General features: G+C 41.6%; 1 protein-coding gene across 2 annotated transcripts; it reads left to right on the forward strand.

Annotated features, from left to right (window-relative positions):
• Window positions 1-3,872: 3,872 nt before the first annotated feature.
• LOC139424296 (zinc finger protein 670-like) lies at window positions 3,873-10,862 on the forward strand. Of its 2 annotated transcripts, XM_071175993.1 has the most exons (5): window positions 3,873-4,315; window positions 4,633-4,745; window positions 4,876-5,053; window positions 5,733-5,833; window positions 10,336-10,862. In XM_071175993.1, exons 1-5 carry the CDS (start codon window positions 4,102-4,104, stop codon window positions 10,423-10,425), a joined length of 696 nt encoding a protein of 231 aa, XP_071032094.1. In that variant the 5' UTR covers window positions 3,873-4,101; the 3' UTR covers window positions 10,426-10,862. The 2 variants fall into 2 exon arrangements, with proteins under 2 accessions (XP_071032094.1, XP_071032093.1); XM_071175992.1 differs by lacking the exon at window positions 5,733-5,833.
• The last annotated feature ends 6,354 nt before the right edge of the window (window positions 10,863-17,216 follow it).

Below are 17,216 nucleotides of genomic sequence, written 5' to 3' on the forward strand. Positions count from 1 at the left end.
TTCAAAGACAGACATCCCCCGGACCTCCCCCTATAACTATTTTTAAAAGGGTAAAATGGTCTGTTTTCTATAGCATTAAGGTCAGGGCGTGGTGATGCCCACTCCAATACCTTGACTTTGTTGTCCTTAAGCCATTTTGCCACAACTTTGGAAGTATGCTTGGCGTCATTGTCGATTTGGAAGACCCATTTGCGACCAAGTCTTTAACTTCCTGACTGATGTTTTGAGATGTTGCTTCAATATATTCACGTAATTATCCTCTCCCATGATGCCATTTATTTTGTGAAGTGCCCCAGTCCTTCCTGCAGTGAAGCACCCCCACAACGTGATGCTGCCACCTGCTTCACGGTTGGGATGGTGTTCTTCGGCTTGCAAGCATCCCCCTTTTTCCTCCGATCATAACGATGGTCATTATGTCCAAACAGTTCTATTTTTGTTTTATCAGACCAGAGGACGCCTTCAGGCGTTTGGAAATCGCTCCCAAGGATGAACCAGACTTGTGGAGGTCTACCATTTTTCTTCTGAGATCTTGGCAGATTTGTATTTATTTTCCCATGATGTCAAGTAAAGAGGCACTGAGTTTCAAGGTAGGTCTTGAAATACATACACAGGTGCTCTTCAAATTAACTCAAATTATGTCAATTAGCCTATCAGAAGCTACGAAAGCTATGACAAAATGTTCTTGAATTTTCCAAGGCTGTTTAAAGGCACAGTCAACTTAGAGTATGTAAACTTCTGACCCACTGGGATTGTGAAATAATCTGTCTGTAAACAATTGTTGGAAAAATGACTTGTGTCGTTAACACAGATGTCCTAACCAACTTGCCAAAACTAAAGTTTGTTAACAAGAAATTTGTGGAGTGGTTGAAAAATGAGTTATAATGACTCCAACCTAAGTGTATGTAATCTTTAGTTTCAACTGTAAATACTGTATCCTTCACTATCTATTCTTCACTATATATTGCATCTTAGCTGCTGTGTTTCTGCTCATCCATGTTTTATACTTCTATATTTCCCATTCCTTTACTGGATTATGTGTATTAGGTTTAGTTGTGGAATTTGTTAGATATTATCTGTTTGATACTGCTGCACTGTCGGATCTAGAAGCACAAGCATTTCACTACACTCACAATAACATCTGCTAACCATGTGTATGTGACCAATAACATCTGATAACCATGTGTATGTGACCAATAACATTTGCTAACCATGTGTATGTGACCAAAAACATATGCTAACCATGTGTATCTGACCAATAACATCTGCTAACCATGTGTATCTGACCAATAACATATGCTAACCATGTGTATCTGACCAATAACATCTGATAACCATGTGTATCTGACCAATAACATTTGCTAACCATGTGTATGTGACCAAAAACATATGCTAACCATGTGTATCTGACCAATAACATTTGCTAACCATGTGAATGTGACCAAAAACATATGCTAACCATGTGTATCTGACCAATAACATTTGCTAACCATGTGTATCTGACCAATAACATTTGCTAATCATGTGTATGTGACCAAAAACATCTGCTAACCATGTGTATGTGACCAATAACATCTGATAACCATGTGTATGTGACCAATAACATCTGCTAACCATGTGTATGTGAACAATAACATCTGCTAACCATGTGTATGTGACCAATAACATCTGCTAACCTTGTGTATGTGACCAATAACATCTGCTAACCATGTGTATGTGACCAATAACATCTGCTAACCATGTGTATGTGACCAATAACATCTGCTAACCATGTGTATGTGACCAATAACATCTGCTAACCATGTGTATTTGACCAATAACATCTGCTAACCATGTGTATTTGACCAATAACATCTGCTAACCATGTGTATGTGACCAATAACATCTGCTAACCATGTGTATGTGACCAATAACATCTGCTAACCATGTGTATGTGACCAATAACATCTGCTAACCATGTGTATTTGACCAATAACATCTGCTAACCATGTGTATGTGACCAATAACATCTACTAACCATGTGTACGTGACCAATAACATCTGCTAACCATGTGTATGTGACCAATAACATCTGCTAACCATGTGTATGTGACCAATAACATCTACTAACCATGTGTATGTGACCAATAACATTTGATTTGATTTCAACAAAACAAATCCATGTGATGATGTTTATTCAATGTGGAAAACGGATTGGATTTATATAAGGTATTTTTATTAATTTTCACACAACTGGCAACCTAAATCCAGTGACTGGTGATATTTTGTGTTTCACCCAACTGGCAACCTAAATCCAATTACAGTGGACATTTTGTGTAGATTTCATGTTGAATTCACTTTAGTTGACGAATCAAAGAAATGTAAATAGAAACTAGATGTTGAACTGACGTCTATGCCCAGTGGGACGGTTTGAATAAGCAGCAGGTTTTGGATCAGTATCCAGGTTAGTAGCTAAATTTCCATGTCATTTGCGACAGATTTTCATGTGAATATTCTCAAATCTGCATAAAACAATATACGCATTTTCCCACCGGAAATGTTTGCATCAAACAGGTTTATTGCAGATAAAAGTCTGCGTGATGAAGTAGTGCACGGAAAAAATGTTTTGCTGTTGAATTCCCATGAACTGAATGAAAAATGCAAGTTAAATGGGTTTCCATCGCATTTTCAACTCTACTGATGGTTTTGAAAAACCGTTGAGTTATATAGCAAACGTGCTCTTGTCCCGTGCACTGTAGCCAACAGCTCACATATACAGTGTTGGTAGGCTACCTACATGATGAGATTCTTATCCATAATAGAGATATTATTTTATTTGTCAAATGGCAACCAAGCATCAATCATCATGTCACCAGAATAAGACCCTCAATGTATTGGAAAGGAGCATCAAGCTCATCACCTCCACTTTCACCACCCTGTGAAGTTTATTTAATCTGTAGCCTAATAAACTACATGGGTTCCCAAATCGTAGTGGGAGGAACAATCAACATTTCATCACGTGACTCCAAGTTAACTTCGATATGATGGTTATTATATAAATAAATGTTTCCACCGCCTTTTCTCGCTCATAAATGTTTACTGACACAAAAACACCCCACCATGTAAAACAAACCAACAATCTTCTGTCGGCATTTAGAAAAGTATACAGGCATATCCTGTTTCCATCAGCCCGGTCATTACTTTGGAAATGGTTGGATCAATATCCACCTTCATGATGTGGATGAAGCCTGATTTGGAATGTCTGAGTAGTTCTATATGATGTCATAATACACCCCTCTGATAATCAAGTGATATTTGGAATGTCTGAGTAGTTCTATCTGATGTCATAATACACCCCTCTGATAATCAAGTTCTATTTGCGTGTGATATATTTGCTCTCTTGTTTACCCCAGCCCCAGCTAACACACCAGACTCCAATAATCACCTAATCATGATCTTCAGTTTAGAATGCAGTTTGATTAATCAGCTGTGTTTGTTAGGGATGGAGAAAACGTGTGGTTTACAGGATGATTTGTATCTTAAAGAGCGTAGCTTTCAGGGAAGAGTGCCGTCACATCTAGATAAAAACGAATGTAAATAATTGAACAGAGCAAATGTGTATTAACACACTACCTATTCATAGATGTATTTATTAATCATCTACATATTCATATTACGCTTCTACGTCTGTGTACAGGACGGAAGAGAAAATATATCAGCTTATTGTTAAATTATTATAACGTTCTTTCCAATACAGAAGTGTCGTAACTATTGTTTCCAAACTGCGTTACCCACTCCAGTCAGCAGATGGCGATGAGCGTCTTTCAGGTGATGCTTCTTGATGACGTATAATGGACTGGACGGGACGCTTCTTCAGGAACAACAACACGGCTTCTCTTTCAACCACCTCGGTAGCTTGCTAGACAACATAAAACTGAAAGATTGACGCTTTAGACCATGTTAATGTACATGAGCTAATCTCAGTGTTGTAAACACAGTTCAGTTGACGTGTCAACTGGTTAACTTTAACCTAATTTGCTTGTTTAATTTGCAAACGTGTTAAAGATTGATACTGAGCCTAGCACTAGGCTAGTCGCTAATGCTAACTAGCTAACTTCCCTGATCATGAGTTCACTAAACTACTCCTCCCCTGCTAAAGAAGAGGTCTGCTGTATGGAGAATGAAGCTCTGGGACTGAACATTGTCGTGGAAGATGATGTTATTGAGGAAACAGAGGAAGAACCTTTTAGAGAGGAACAGGATGCTGTCTCAATAAAGGTGAAGGAGGAAGACGTCTTGGGAGTGAAAGAGGGGGAGACAGAATATCAGATTAACACCAGTGAGTACTGTCTTAAACAGGGTCACAAACTATGCCGTTGTTGAACTAATGTGGGGTTTTAAAGTGGCATTCTACTGAAGTTCTACACTTGAATATGTTGTTCAGTACTGTAGGAATTGTTGAAGTTTTAGTTTGGTACATATATTTCTGGGACTTTCAAATGAGATGTATTGAATTCTCCATGTGGTCAACATTAAAGTGCACCTCATCTAATACAACAGGCTTTTAAAATGCAATATTGGAGCATCATTTCTACTTATATCAAAGGGATGCAAAAGGCCATTTTGTGGAATGACCCTTTAACATTTGCATTTTAGGCCCTGTTCACACAGGAGAGAGACATGACTATTATGGATCCTCTGGGGAGCCTCAACAACATCCTGATGCTGACGAGGCAGAGAAGAGTCTCTCCAGATCAGAACACCAGATGGTACAGCTTGGTCTGGTCTAGCATACAGCTTGCTCTATCTGGGGCTGGGTTTCTGTAGAGCACTTCATGACAACAGTGACATCAGCATCCATAATGATATGTGTCTGTGTCCCCTCTTTATGGTTACCAGGACAACGCTAGGCCTTCATCCCTCCCAGAGTCCCCGTGGCATGCCTCTCCCGGTAGCACCTTACTGCTGGGTATGAAGAGGTTGTCTGTGCTGCTGGTGGACTGCAGGAAAACAACGGGGCTGAGTGGAACTGTGAGAGGAGGAGAAGAGATGAAAGGATCAGATTTGACTCATCAAAGTAAGTGCTGTAGTTTAGTTTGAACAAATACAACAGATCTGCCCACTGGTATCTGTTACCAGGACAACCAGTTGACAGGAAGATAAACTGGTGGATATGGATGTTATGAATATCATAACACTGAAAAAGGATTCTGCCAATGAAAAGAGAGAAACCAATAGACCATATTAAACCTTGATGAAAGTTAGCTTTAGAGAGAAAGTTTCAAGATGATCCAATGTAAGGGGCATGTTTTACAAAACCTTTTCCTGAGAACGTTATGGATGTTACATTGCCTGTCCCAGTCAAACTCCTATCTTTACAAGACTGTAGAACAGGCAAGCAAAACTCCTGACAGCAGTGGACTGGCCGTAGGGAGCACCGGGACATTTCTCGGTGGCCTGAGGGTCGTTTTGGCCTGAGGGTCGTTTTGGCCTGAGGGTCGTTTTGGCCTGAGGGTCGTTTTGGCTGAGGGTCGTTTTGGCCTGCCATGAATGGTCAACTTGACCAGCGTTAATATAGCGAGCAGGAATGAGTTGATGCAGAATCCATGCATCAGGCACGACTCCCACGCTCTCGTTGCAGTGTCCACGTGCCAAAAAGGACATCGGGTCTCTCAAATTTTTCCCTGAAATGTATTAATGTAGCCTACTGATACACTAATGATAGTGAGTATGACAAGAGTATTTTCTTTGCAAAGGTGGAGGAAGGAAGGAAGCAGCAGCACTAGAGCTTCAGGTGCTCCTGCTGAACTGGAGATGGTGGTCAGTTCAGAGTCAGACTCAGAGCAGGAACCTTCAGGTACAACTTAAGAGCACAAACCTAAACATCTAGGCTTTTTGGGGGGATTTTAGATTAATATGTGCTTTATTTATGAGATTATCAGTAGGACTGTAATCTGGGGGCATACAATCGATGACTTGCACAAGTAATACACGTTTAAGTGTAGGTTATTTACCATGTTAATCTCATTCTGCAGAGCAACCAGATGTGCAGAGAGAGAGAGAGAGAGGTTCAGAGCAACCAGATGTGCAGAGAGAGAGAGAGAGAGGTTCAGAGCAACCAGATGTGTAGAGAGAGAGAGAGAGAGGTTCAGAGCAACCAGATGTGCAGAGGAGAGAGTGAGAGAGAGAGAGGTTCAGAGCAACCAGATGTGCAGAGAGAGAGAGGTTCAGAGCAACCAGATGTTCAGAGAGAGAGAGGTTCAGTGCCCAGTACAGGGGAAATAGAAAGGGACAGCGAAAGGCACTGAAAATCCATTTGATTATTTTGCCCAAAACAGCAAATAAAGTAATTGAAGTCATCAGAATGTCGATTCAGCAGACAATTGCTGTTGAAGTGAGAAAGGCAGGGATGTTCTCAGTACAAATGGGCACAACACAGGATTTAACATCCAAAGACCAGTGTGCAGTAGTTCTGCGATATGTCACTGATGTTGTCCACGAGAGACTCATTGCGGTCATTGACTGAGTCATCGACTGGACAGGACTTTGTGGACCTTGTGAAACAGACCCTTGAAAAGATGGACATAAAGTTGAAGTGGGAAGTTTACATACACTTAGGTTGGAGTAATTAAAACTAGTTTTTCAACCACTCCAAAAATGTATTGTTTAACAAACTATAGTTTTGGCAAGTTGGTTAGGACATCTACTGTGTGCATGACACAAGTAATTTTTCCAACAATTGTTTACAGTCAGATTATTTCACTTATAATTCACTGTACTACAATTCCAGTGGGTCAGAAGTTTACATACACCAAGTTGACTGTGCCTTTAAACTGTTTGGAAAATTCCAGAAAATGATGCCATGGCTTTAGAAGCTTCTGGTAGGCTAATTGACATAATTTGAGTCAATTGGAGGTGTACCTGTGGATGTATTTCAAGGCCTACTTTCAAACTCAGTGCCTCTTTGCTTGACATCATGGGAAAATCAAAAGAAATCAGCCAAGACCAACAAAAATTGTAGACCTCCACAAGTCTGGTTCATCCTTGGGAGAAATTTCCAAATGCCTGAAGGTTCCACGTTCATCTGTACGAACAATAGTACGTAAGTATAAACACCATGGGACCATGCAGCCGTCATACCGCTCAGGAAGGAGACGCGTTCTGTCTTCTAGAGATTAACGTACTTTGGTGCGAAAAGTGCAAATCAATCCCAGAACAACAGCAAAGGACATTGTGAAGATGCTTGTGGGAAACGGGTACAAAAGTATCTATATCCACAGTAAAACCAGTCTTATATCGACATAACCTGAAAAGCCGCTCAACAAGGAAGAAGCCACTGCTCCAAAACCGCCATAAAAAAGCCACACTACAGTTTGCATGGGGAGAAAGATTGTACTTTTTGGAGAAAGGTCCTCTGGTCTAATAAAATAGAACTGTTTGGCCATAATGACCATCGTTATGTTTGGAGGTAAAAGGGGGAGGCTTGCAAGCCGAAGAACATCATCCCAATCGTGAAGCACGGGGGTGGCAGCACCATGTTGTGGGGGTGCTTTGCTGCAGGAGGGACTGGTACACTTCACTTACTAGATGGCATCATGAGGCATGAAAATTATGTGGATATATTGAAGAAATATCTCAAGATCTCAAGACATCAGTCAGGAAGTTAAAGCTTGGTCACAAATGGGTTTTCCAAAATGGACAATTACCCCAAGGGCCTCCTATATACTCTATACCGAATGGGCCTATACCGAATACACTGAATGGGCCAAAATTCACCCAACTTATTGTGGGAAGCTTGTGTACCTGAAACATTTGACCCAAATTAAACCATTTGAAGGCAATGCTACCAAATACTAATTGAGTGTAAGTAAACTTCTGACTCACTGGGAATGTGATGAAAGAAATAAAAGCTGAAATCATTCTCTCTTCTGACATTTCACATTCTTAAAATAAAGTGGTGATCAACACCATAGTACCCTCCAAGCTCGAGACCCTGGGTCTCGACCCCGCCCTGTGCAACTGGGTACTGGACTTCCTGACGGGCCGCCCCCAGGTGGTGAGGGTAGGCAACAACATCTCCACCCCGCTGATCCTCAACACTGGGGCCCCACAAGGGTGCGTTCTGAGCCCTCTCCTGTACTCCCTGTTCACCCACGACTGCGTGGCCACGCACGCCTCCAACTCAATCATCAAGTTTGCGGACGACACAACAGTGGTAGGCTTGATTACCAACAACGACGAGACGGCCTACAGGGAGGAGGTGAGGGCCCTCGGAGTGTGGTGTCAGGAAAATAACCTCACACTCAACGTCAACAAAACTAAGGAGATGATTGTGGACTTCAGGAAACAGCAGAGGGAACTCCCCCCTATCCACATCGATGGAACAGTAGTGGAGAGGGTAGCAAGTTTTAAGTTCCTCGGCATACACATCACAGACAAACTGAATTGGTCCACTCACACAGACAGCATCGTGAAGAAGGCGCAGCAGCGCCTCTTCAACCTCAGGAGGCTGAAGAAATTTGGCTTGTCACCAAAAGCACTCACAAACTTCTACAGATGCACAATCGAGAGCATCCTGTCGGGCTGCATCACCGCCTGGTACGGCAACTGCTCCGCCCACAACCGTAAGGCTCTCCAGAGGGTAGTGAGGTCTGCACAACGCATCACCGGGGGCAAACTACCTGCCCTCCAGGACACCTACACCACCCGATGTCACAGGAAGGCCATAAAGATCATCAAGGACAACAACCACCCGAGCCACTGCCTGTTCACCCCGCTATCATCCAGAAGGCGAGGTCAGTACAGGTGCATCAAAGCTGGGACCGAGAGACAGAAGCTGTTTTTCAATCTCAAGGCCATCAGACTGTTAAACAGCCACCACTAACATTGAGTGGCTGCTGCCAACACACTGACACTGACTCAACTCTAGCCACTTTAATAATGGGAATTGATGGGAAATGATGTAAAATATATCACTAGCCACTTTAAACAATGCTACCTAATATAATGTTACATACCCTACATTATTCATCTCGTATGCATACGTATATACTGTACTCTATACCATCTACTGTATCCTTATGTAATACATGTATCACTAGCCACTTTAACTATGCCACTTTGTTTACATACTCATCTCATATGTATATACTGTACTCGATACCATCTACTGTATCTTGCCTATGCTGCTCTGTACCATCACTCATTCATATATCCTTATGTACATATTCTTTATCCCCTTACACTGTGTATAAGACAGTAGTTTTTTGGAATTGTTAGTTAGATTACTTGTTGGTTATTACTGCATTGTCGGAACTAGAAGCACAAGCATTTCGCTACACTCGCATTAACATCTGCTAACCATGTGTATGTGACAAATACAATTTGATTTGATTTGATCCTAACTGACCTAAGACAGGGCATTTTTACTAGGATTACATTTCAGGAATTGTGAAAAACTGAGTTTAAATGTATTTGGCTAAGGTGTATGGAAACTTCTGACTTCAGCTGTATATACAGAACAAAAATATAAACACCCACCAGCCCACCAACTGCGGAGCCAGGCCCAGCCAATGAGAATTTGTTTTCCCCCACAAAAGGGCTTTGTTACAGAGCTAAATACTCCTCAGGCTTCATTACAAAGAGGAATACAACTCGGGTGGCTGGTCTCAGACGATGTGGAGGTCCTGGGCTGGCGTTGTTCGTTATATGTGGTCTGCAGTTGTGAGACCGGTCTGATGTACTGCCAAATTCTCTAAAACAACGTTGGAGGCGGCATATGGTAGAGATATTAACATTACATTCTCTGGCAACAGCTCCAGTATATATTCCTGCAGTCAGCATGCCAATTGCACACTCCCTCAAAACTTGAGACATCTGTGGTGTTGTGTGACAAAACTGCACATTTTAGAGTGGCCTTTTATTCAGCACAAGGTGCACCTGTGTAATGATCATGCTGTTTAATCAGCTTCTTGATATGCCACACCTGGAGGATAGATTATCTTGTAAAAGGAGAAATGTTCACTAACAGGGTTGTAAACAAATGTGTGCACCAAATTTGAGAGAATTAAGCTTTTGTGCGTAAGTGAAGAATTCTGTGATCTTTTATTTCAGCTCATGAAACATGGGTCCAACATTTTACATGTTGTATTTTTATAGTAACATCTTCCCAAATCGACAATGGGGAGACCTTACTGTGCTTTGTGTCTGTCTCTAAGTGTTGGACTTCCACACAGAATTACTTCTTTACCTATTTTAGGTTTAAGGAAGTGTCTAGGTCGTGTTCTATATCATACAGCTAGTTTTATCATGTAGAGGTTTCATTCAGGTCTCTCTTTAAATAAACACTGTCTTTGGCAGGAGAAAAACCAAACTCTGCGGAACCAGGAACGTCCAAACCGGCAAGACAACACCTCTGCTCCCAGATTGGAAAGAGTTTTACCAAGTTAGGAAGCCTGAAAAGACATGAGAGGACACACACAGTAGAGAAGCTATACCATTGTGCCCAGTGTGGAAAGAGTTTTAACCACTTAGGAAACATGAAATCTCATGAGCGAATACACACTGGGGAGAAGCCATACCTTTGCGCCCAGTGCGGAAAGAGTTTTAGCCGCTTAGGACAACTGAAATGTCATGAGCGAATACACACAGGGGAGAAGCCATACCATTGCGCCTGGTGTGGAAAGAGTTTTAAGGTCTCAGGAATGCTGACAACTCATGAGCGAATACACACAGGGGAGAAGCCTTTCAAATGCTCAGACTGTGGGAAGACATATTACTCATCACAGTCACTTAAAAGTCATGTGAGAATTCACACAGGAGAGAATAATTACTTCTAGTGTGAATATTGATATTTCACTTCACATTGACTTCATCAGAGAACATACACAGTGCTCCCGTTGTCTTATATTGTTGACTGATAATGTGTTTACCTGTCTTTACCAGATGAAATGTAATTGTACAACGTATATTCAAACATATATTTGTATGTTTTTATTAGAAACCATGAAGTGAATATGGAGTCTGTCAGTTTGAAAATAGAGTAGATCAGATTCCATGTGTTTAAATAGTCCTTTTTTTAAACTCTATGTGTTATTCTCTCTGAGCTCAGAAATAAAGAATCTTGGTTTGACTTGGACTCCAGCAGATCCTTATTTTATAATATCCACCACAACTCTCCTACGGATTGCTGTTTCATCATTGTCTCAATGAAGAGTTCTTTGTTTTACTTTCCTGGGGTCATTTACAAACCTCCCACTGGTTGAATAAACTTTGTTTCCACGTCATTTCAACAAAATAATTCCATGATGTTTGATTAATGTGGAAAACTGATTGGATTTGTAAAAAGCCATGAACATCAGGTATTTTTTTTTATATTTTTCACAGAACTGGCAACCTGAATCCCTTGTGTTGGTTTCATGTTGAATTGACTTTATGTAACATGTAAATAGAAGCTAGATGTTTAACTGACACCAGTGGGCTGGTTTGAATAAGCGGTGGGTGTTGGATCCACCTGCTGTTGAATTCCCATGTGCTGAATGAAAAATACAAGTTCAATTGGTTTCCATCGCATTTTCAACTCTACTGATCTTCTTTTTGTTACGTTGAGTTCTATAGCAAACGTGCTCTTGTCCCGTGCACTGTAGCCAAAAGCTCACAGATACAGTGCTGGTAGGCTAGCTACATGATGAGATTATTATGGATAAGAATGATATTTTATTTGTCAAACAAAATAATAAACCATGTAAAACGAAGTAACAAACCGTCTGTCGGCATTTATAAAAGTATACAGTCATATCCTGTTTCCATCAGCCCGGTCATTACTTTGGAAATGGTTGGATCAATATCCACCTTCATGATATGGATGAAGCCTGATTTGGAATGTCTGAGTAGTTCTATATGATGTCATAATACACCCCTCTGATAATCAAGTGATGTTTGGTATGTCTGAGTAGTTCTATATGATGTCATAATTCACCCCTCTGATAATCAAGTGATATTTGGAATGTCTGAGTAGTTCTATCTGATGTCATAATACACTCCTCTGATAATCAAGTGATATTGTTTACATTTAGGTTGGTGACCCACTCTGATGATTTATATTTTTCAGCTTGGAGCTTTAAAGGAATTGTATGGTGACATCAAATAATTGGGATTATTAATCATAAACTCCTATAGCAACAATACACTGCAGCTTTGACTTCAAGAAGAGAATGGGCTGATGGGTGGTGGTGCTACTCTATAGGTAAGGCTGTTCAATATGAATGTTCAATACACACAATAGGTTGGTTATGGAGGGTGATGTATCACAGTCAAAGTCCTGCAATAAGAGCTAAGAGACTAATATTTGTATAAACTATACATAGTTGTGTTCTGTGGTTGTCACTGAGTTGGCTGATATCCCATTTCACTCCATACCATATACCATATACCATGCCTAGTGGTTAGAGCGTTGGACTAGTAATCGGAAGGTTGCAAGTTCAAATCCCCGAGCTGACAAGGTACAAATCTTTCGTTCTGCCCCTGAACAGGCAGTTAACCCACTGTTCCTAGGCCGTCATTGAAAATAAGAATTTGTTCTTAACTGACTTGCCTAGTTAAATAAAGGTAGAATTTTAAAAAAAAAGTTAAGGTTGTACAGTGTTCTGTGGATGTCACTGAGTTGGCTGATGTCCCATTTCACTCCACAGTTAAGGTTGTACAGTGTTCTGTTGTCACTGAGTTGGCTGATGTCCCATTTCACTCCACAGTTAAGGTTGTACAGTGTTCTGTTGTCACTGAGTTGGCTGATGTCCCATTTCACTCCACAGTTAAGGTTGTACAGTGTTCTGTTGTCACTGAGTTGGCTGATGTCCCATTTCACTCCACAGTTAAGGTTGTACAGTGTTCTGTTGTCACTGAGTTGGCTGATGTCCCATTTCACTCCACAGTTAAGGTTGTACAGTGTTCTGTTGTCACTGAGTTGGCTGATGTCCCATTTCACTCCACAGTTAAGGCTGTACAGTGTTCTGTGGATGTCACTGAGTTGGCTGATGTCCCATTTCACTCCACAGTTAAGGTTGTACAGTGTTCTGTTGTCACTGAGTTGGCTGATGTCCCATTTCACTCCACAGTTAAGGCTGTACAGTGTTCTGTGGATGTCACTGAGTTGGCTGATGTCCCATTTCACTCCACAGTTAAGGTTGTACAGTGTTCTGTTGTCACTGAGTTGGCTGATGTCCCATTTCACTCCACAGTTAAGGCTGTACAGTGTTCTGTGGATGTCACTGAGTTGGCTGATGTCCCATTTCACTCCACAGTTAAGGTTGTACAGTGTTCTGTTGTCACTGAGTTGGCTGATATCCCATTTCACTCCACAGTTAAGGCTGTACAGTGTTCTGTTGTCACTGAGTTGGCTGATGTCCCATTTCACTCCACAGTTAAGGTTGTACAGTGTTCTGTTGTCACTGAGTTGGCTGATGTCCCATTTCACTCCACAGTTAAGGTTGTACAGTGTTCTGTTGTCACTGAGTTGGCTGATGTCCCATTTCACTCCACAGTTAAGGTTGTACAGTGTTCTGTGGATGTCACTGAGTTGGCTGATGTCCCATTTCACTCCACAGTTAAGGTTGTACAGTGTTCTGTGGATGTCACTGAGTTGGCTGATGTCCCATTTCACTCCACAGTTAAGGCTGTACAGTGTTCTGTGGATGTCACTGAGTTGGCTGATGTCCCATTTCACTCCACAGTTAAGGCTGTACAGTGTTCTGTTGTCACTGAGTTGGCTGATGTCCCATTTCACTCCACAGTTAAGGTTGTACAGTGTTCTGTTGTCACTGAGTTGGCTGATGTCCCATTTCACTCCACAGTTAAGGCTGTACAGTGTTCTGTGGATGTCACTGAGTTGGCTGATGTCCCATTTCACTCCACAGTTAAGGTTGTACAGTGTTCTGTTGTCACTGAGTTGGCTGATGTCCCATTTCACTCCACAGTTAAGGCTGTACAGTGTTCTGTGGATGTCACTGAGTTGGCTGATGTCCCATTTCACTCCACAGTTAAGGTTGTACAGTGTTCTGTGGATGTCACTGAGTTGGCTGATGTCCCATTTCACTCCACAGTTAAGGTTGTACAGTGTTCTGTTGTCACTGAGTTGGCTGATATCCCATTTCATGTATGTTCCATATGTTCCACGCATCTAATATATTGTCGAGGGAAAACAAGTGGTACCAATTATAACAATGTGCATTTCATGTGTTCTAATCCAGTATGTACATAAAACGTATTAAACACGACTGTAAAACCACCATGAGGACCGACCAAGCAAGTTCATTCAGAAATCATTGGGTACAAGAAAAATGTCAGAGTCATCTGAAATGGGGGCATTAATTCATATTCACATTTATCCTACCATGACTATATCCAACCCAACTCCATGTGTTGCCACTATCATGTATCCTACCATGACTATATCCAACCCAACTCCATGTGTTGCCACTATCATGTATCTTACCATGACTATATCCAACCCAACTCCATGTGTTGCCACTATCATGTATCCTCCTTGGCTGAAGCTTTGATCCAGTGGAATAAGTATTGAGGAGCAGGGAGGTTAAAGGTCACTTCAGGATATCAGCTGTTACCCTAAACTATCGCTAGATAAGCCAGTAATGAGATAAAATGTACTGAATATATAAAGTCCTATTAAATCCTATTATTTTTAACCTAATTCCATTTTTTTTTCTAATTTCCGTTTGCTCCGTTTAGTTTTTCCAGGTTTCTGATTTGTCCCTGTGTTTCTGGTATTCTCTGCTCCGTTTAGTTTTTCCAGGTTTCTGATTTGTCCCTGTGTTTCTGGTATTCTCTGCTCCGTTTAGTTTTTCCAGGTTTCTGATTTGTCCCTGTGTTTCTGGTATTCTCTGCTCCGTTTAGTTTTTCCAGGTTTCTGATTTGTCCCTGTGTTTCTGGTATTCTCTGCTCCGTTTAGTTTTTCCAGGTTTCTGATTTGTCCCTGTGTTTCTGGTATTCTCTGCTCCGTTTAGTTTTTCCAGGTTTCTGATTTGTCCCTGTGTTTCTGGTATTCTCTGCTCCGTTTAGTTTTTCCAGGTTTCTGATTTGTCCCTGTGTTTCTTCTCTCAGAATCCTCTGAAGGATCCGCCCCTTTTTTCTCTCTCCAATTGTCACCTAAAATGACATTCTCTAATCTAACTGCCTGTAGACATTCCCTAATCTAACTGCCTGTAGACATTCTCTAATCTAACTGCCTGTAGACATTCTCTAATCTAACTGCCTGAAGACATTCTCTAATCTAACTGCCTGTAGACATTCCCTAATCTAACTGCCTGTAGACATTCTCTAATCTAACTGCCTGTAGACATTCCCTAATCTAACTGCCTGTAGACATTCTCTAATCTAACTGCCTGTAGACATTCTCTAATCTAACTGCCTGTAAACATTCCCTAATCTAACTGCCTGTAGACATTCCCTAATCTAACTGCCTGTAGACATTCCCTAATCTAACTGCCTGTAGACATTCTCTAATCTAACTGCCTGTAGACATTCTCTAATCTAACTGCCTGTAGACATTCCCTAATCTAACTGCCTGTAGACATTCTCTAATCTAACTGCCTGTAGACATTCTCTAATCTAACTGCCTGTAGACATTCTCTAATCTAACTGCCTGTAGACATTCTCTAATCTAACTGCCTGTAGACATTCTCTAATCTAACTGCCTGTAGCTCAGGTCCAGAAGCAAGGATATGCATATTCTCGGTACCATTTGAAAGGAAACACTTTGAAGTTTGTAGAAATGTGAAAGGAATGTAGGAGAATATAACACCATAGATCTGGTAGAAGAAAATACAAAGAAAAAAACAACCGTTATTTTCTATTTTTTTTCTCTCGATTGTCTCGCATCTGTAAAAATTTGAGTGTTTTTGGTGACAAGCCAAATTTCTTCAGCCACCTGTGTATGAAGAGGCGCTGCTGCGCCTTCTTCATCCCCGCTGTCTGTGTGGGTGACCATTTTAGTTTGTCCATTATGTGAGGAACTTAAAACTTTCCACCTTCTCCACTACTGTCCCGTCGATGTGGATAGGGGGCTGCTCCCTCTGCTGTTTCCTGAAGTCCACGATCATTCTCCTTTTGTTGACATTGAGTGTGAGGTTATTTTCCTGACACCACACTCCGAGGGCCCTCACCTCCTCCCTGTAGGCCGACTCGTCGTTGTTGGTAATCAAGCCTATCACTGTAGTGTTGTCTGCAAACTTGATGATTGAGTTGGAGGCGTGCATGGCCACACAGTCATGGGTGAACAGGGAGTACAGGAGAGGGCTGAGAACGCACCCTTGTGGGGGTTGAGGATCAGCGGGGTGGAAATGTTGTTACCTACCTTCACCACCTGGGAGCAGCCCATCAGGAAGTCCAGGACCCAGTTGCACAGGGCGGGGTCGAGAACCAGGGTCTCGAGCTTAATGACGAGTTTGGAGGGTACTATGGTGTTAAATGTAGCTGTAGTCGATGAAAAGCATTCTTACATAGGTATTCCTCTTGTCCAGATGGGTTAGGGCAGTGTGCAGTGTGATTGCGATTGCGTCGTCTGTGGACCTATTGGGGCAGTAAGCAAATTGGAGTGGGTCTAGGGTGTCAGGTAGGGTGGAGGTGATATGGTTCTTGACTAGTCTCTCAAAGCACTTCAATGATGACGGAAGTGAGTGCTACAGGGCGATAGTCATTTAGCTCAGTTACCTTCGCTTTCTTGGGAACAGGAACAAAGTTGCTGGAAAATACAAATCACTGAGGCTAATTTAACGATGGCTTGCAGGCAGTGGGTGTAGAATAACTGATGAGAAAAAACTGAATACAAATTACCCAAAAGGGCACTTCAGAGACTGGAAGGGCAAAGGTGCATGTGCTCTACACAGATAGGGTCCTATCTGTCCATGTTGCCTTTTGCAAAGTGGGCACTGCTTCATGTGGCAACAGCAACACTCACCTAAATATCCCATATGCCACTGGGTGAGAGAAGTTTTTGTATTTGGGCAGCATTATATGAAGTGTTATTATGTGTTGTTAGAGATGAGCCTTGGTCAGTTTAGCTAGGAATATAACACCCTCTTCAATCTGTCACCTAATCCTGTCTAATGGGCAGGTCAGCCCTGGAGGAAAGTATTGGCTGTAGGAAGTAAGAGAAAACATAACATCTGGTTGTTTTTACATTACTTCTTATGACATTGCTTGCCAGTATAAACATTGTAATGGAGATG

The sequence above is a fragment of the Oncorhynchus clarkii genome, chromosome 13 (genome assembly GCF_045791955.1).
Source record: "Oncorhynchus clarkii lewisi isolate Uvic-CL-2024 chromosome 13, UVic_Ocla_1.0, whole genome shotgun sequence".
Taxonomy (NCBI): Eukaryota; Metazoa; Chordata; class Actinopteri; order Salmoniformes; family Salmonidae; genus Oncorhynchus; species Oncorhynchus clarkii.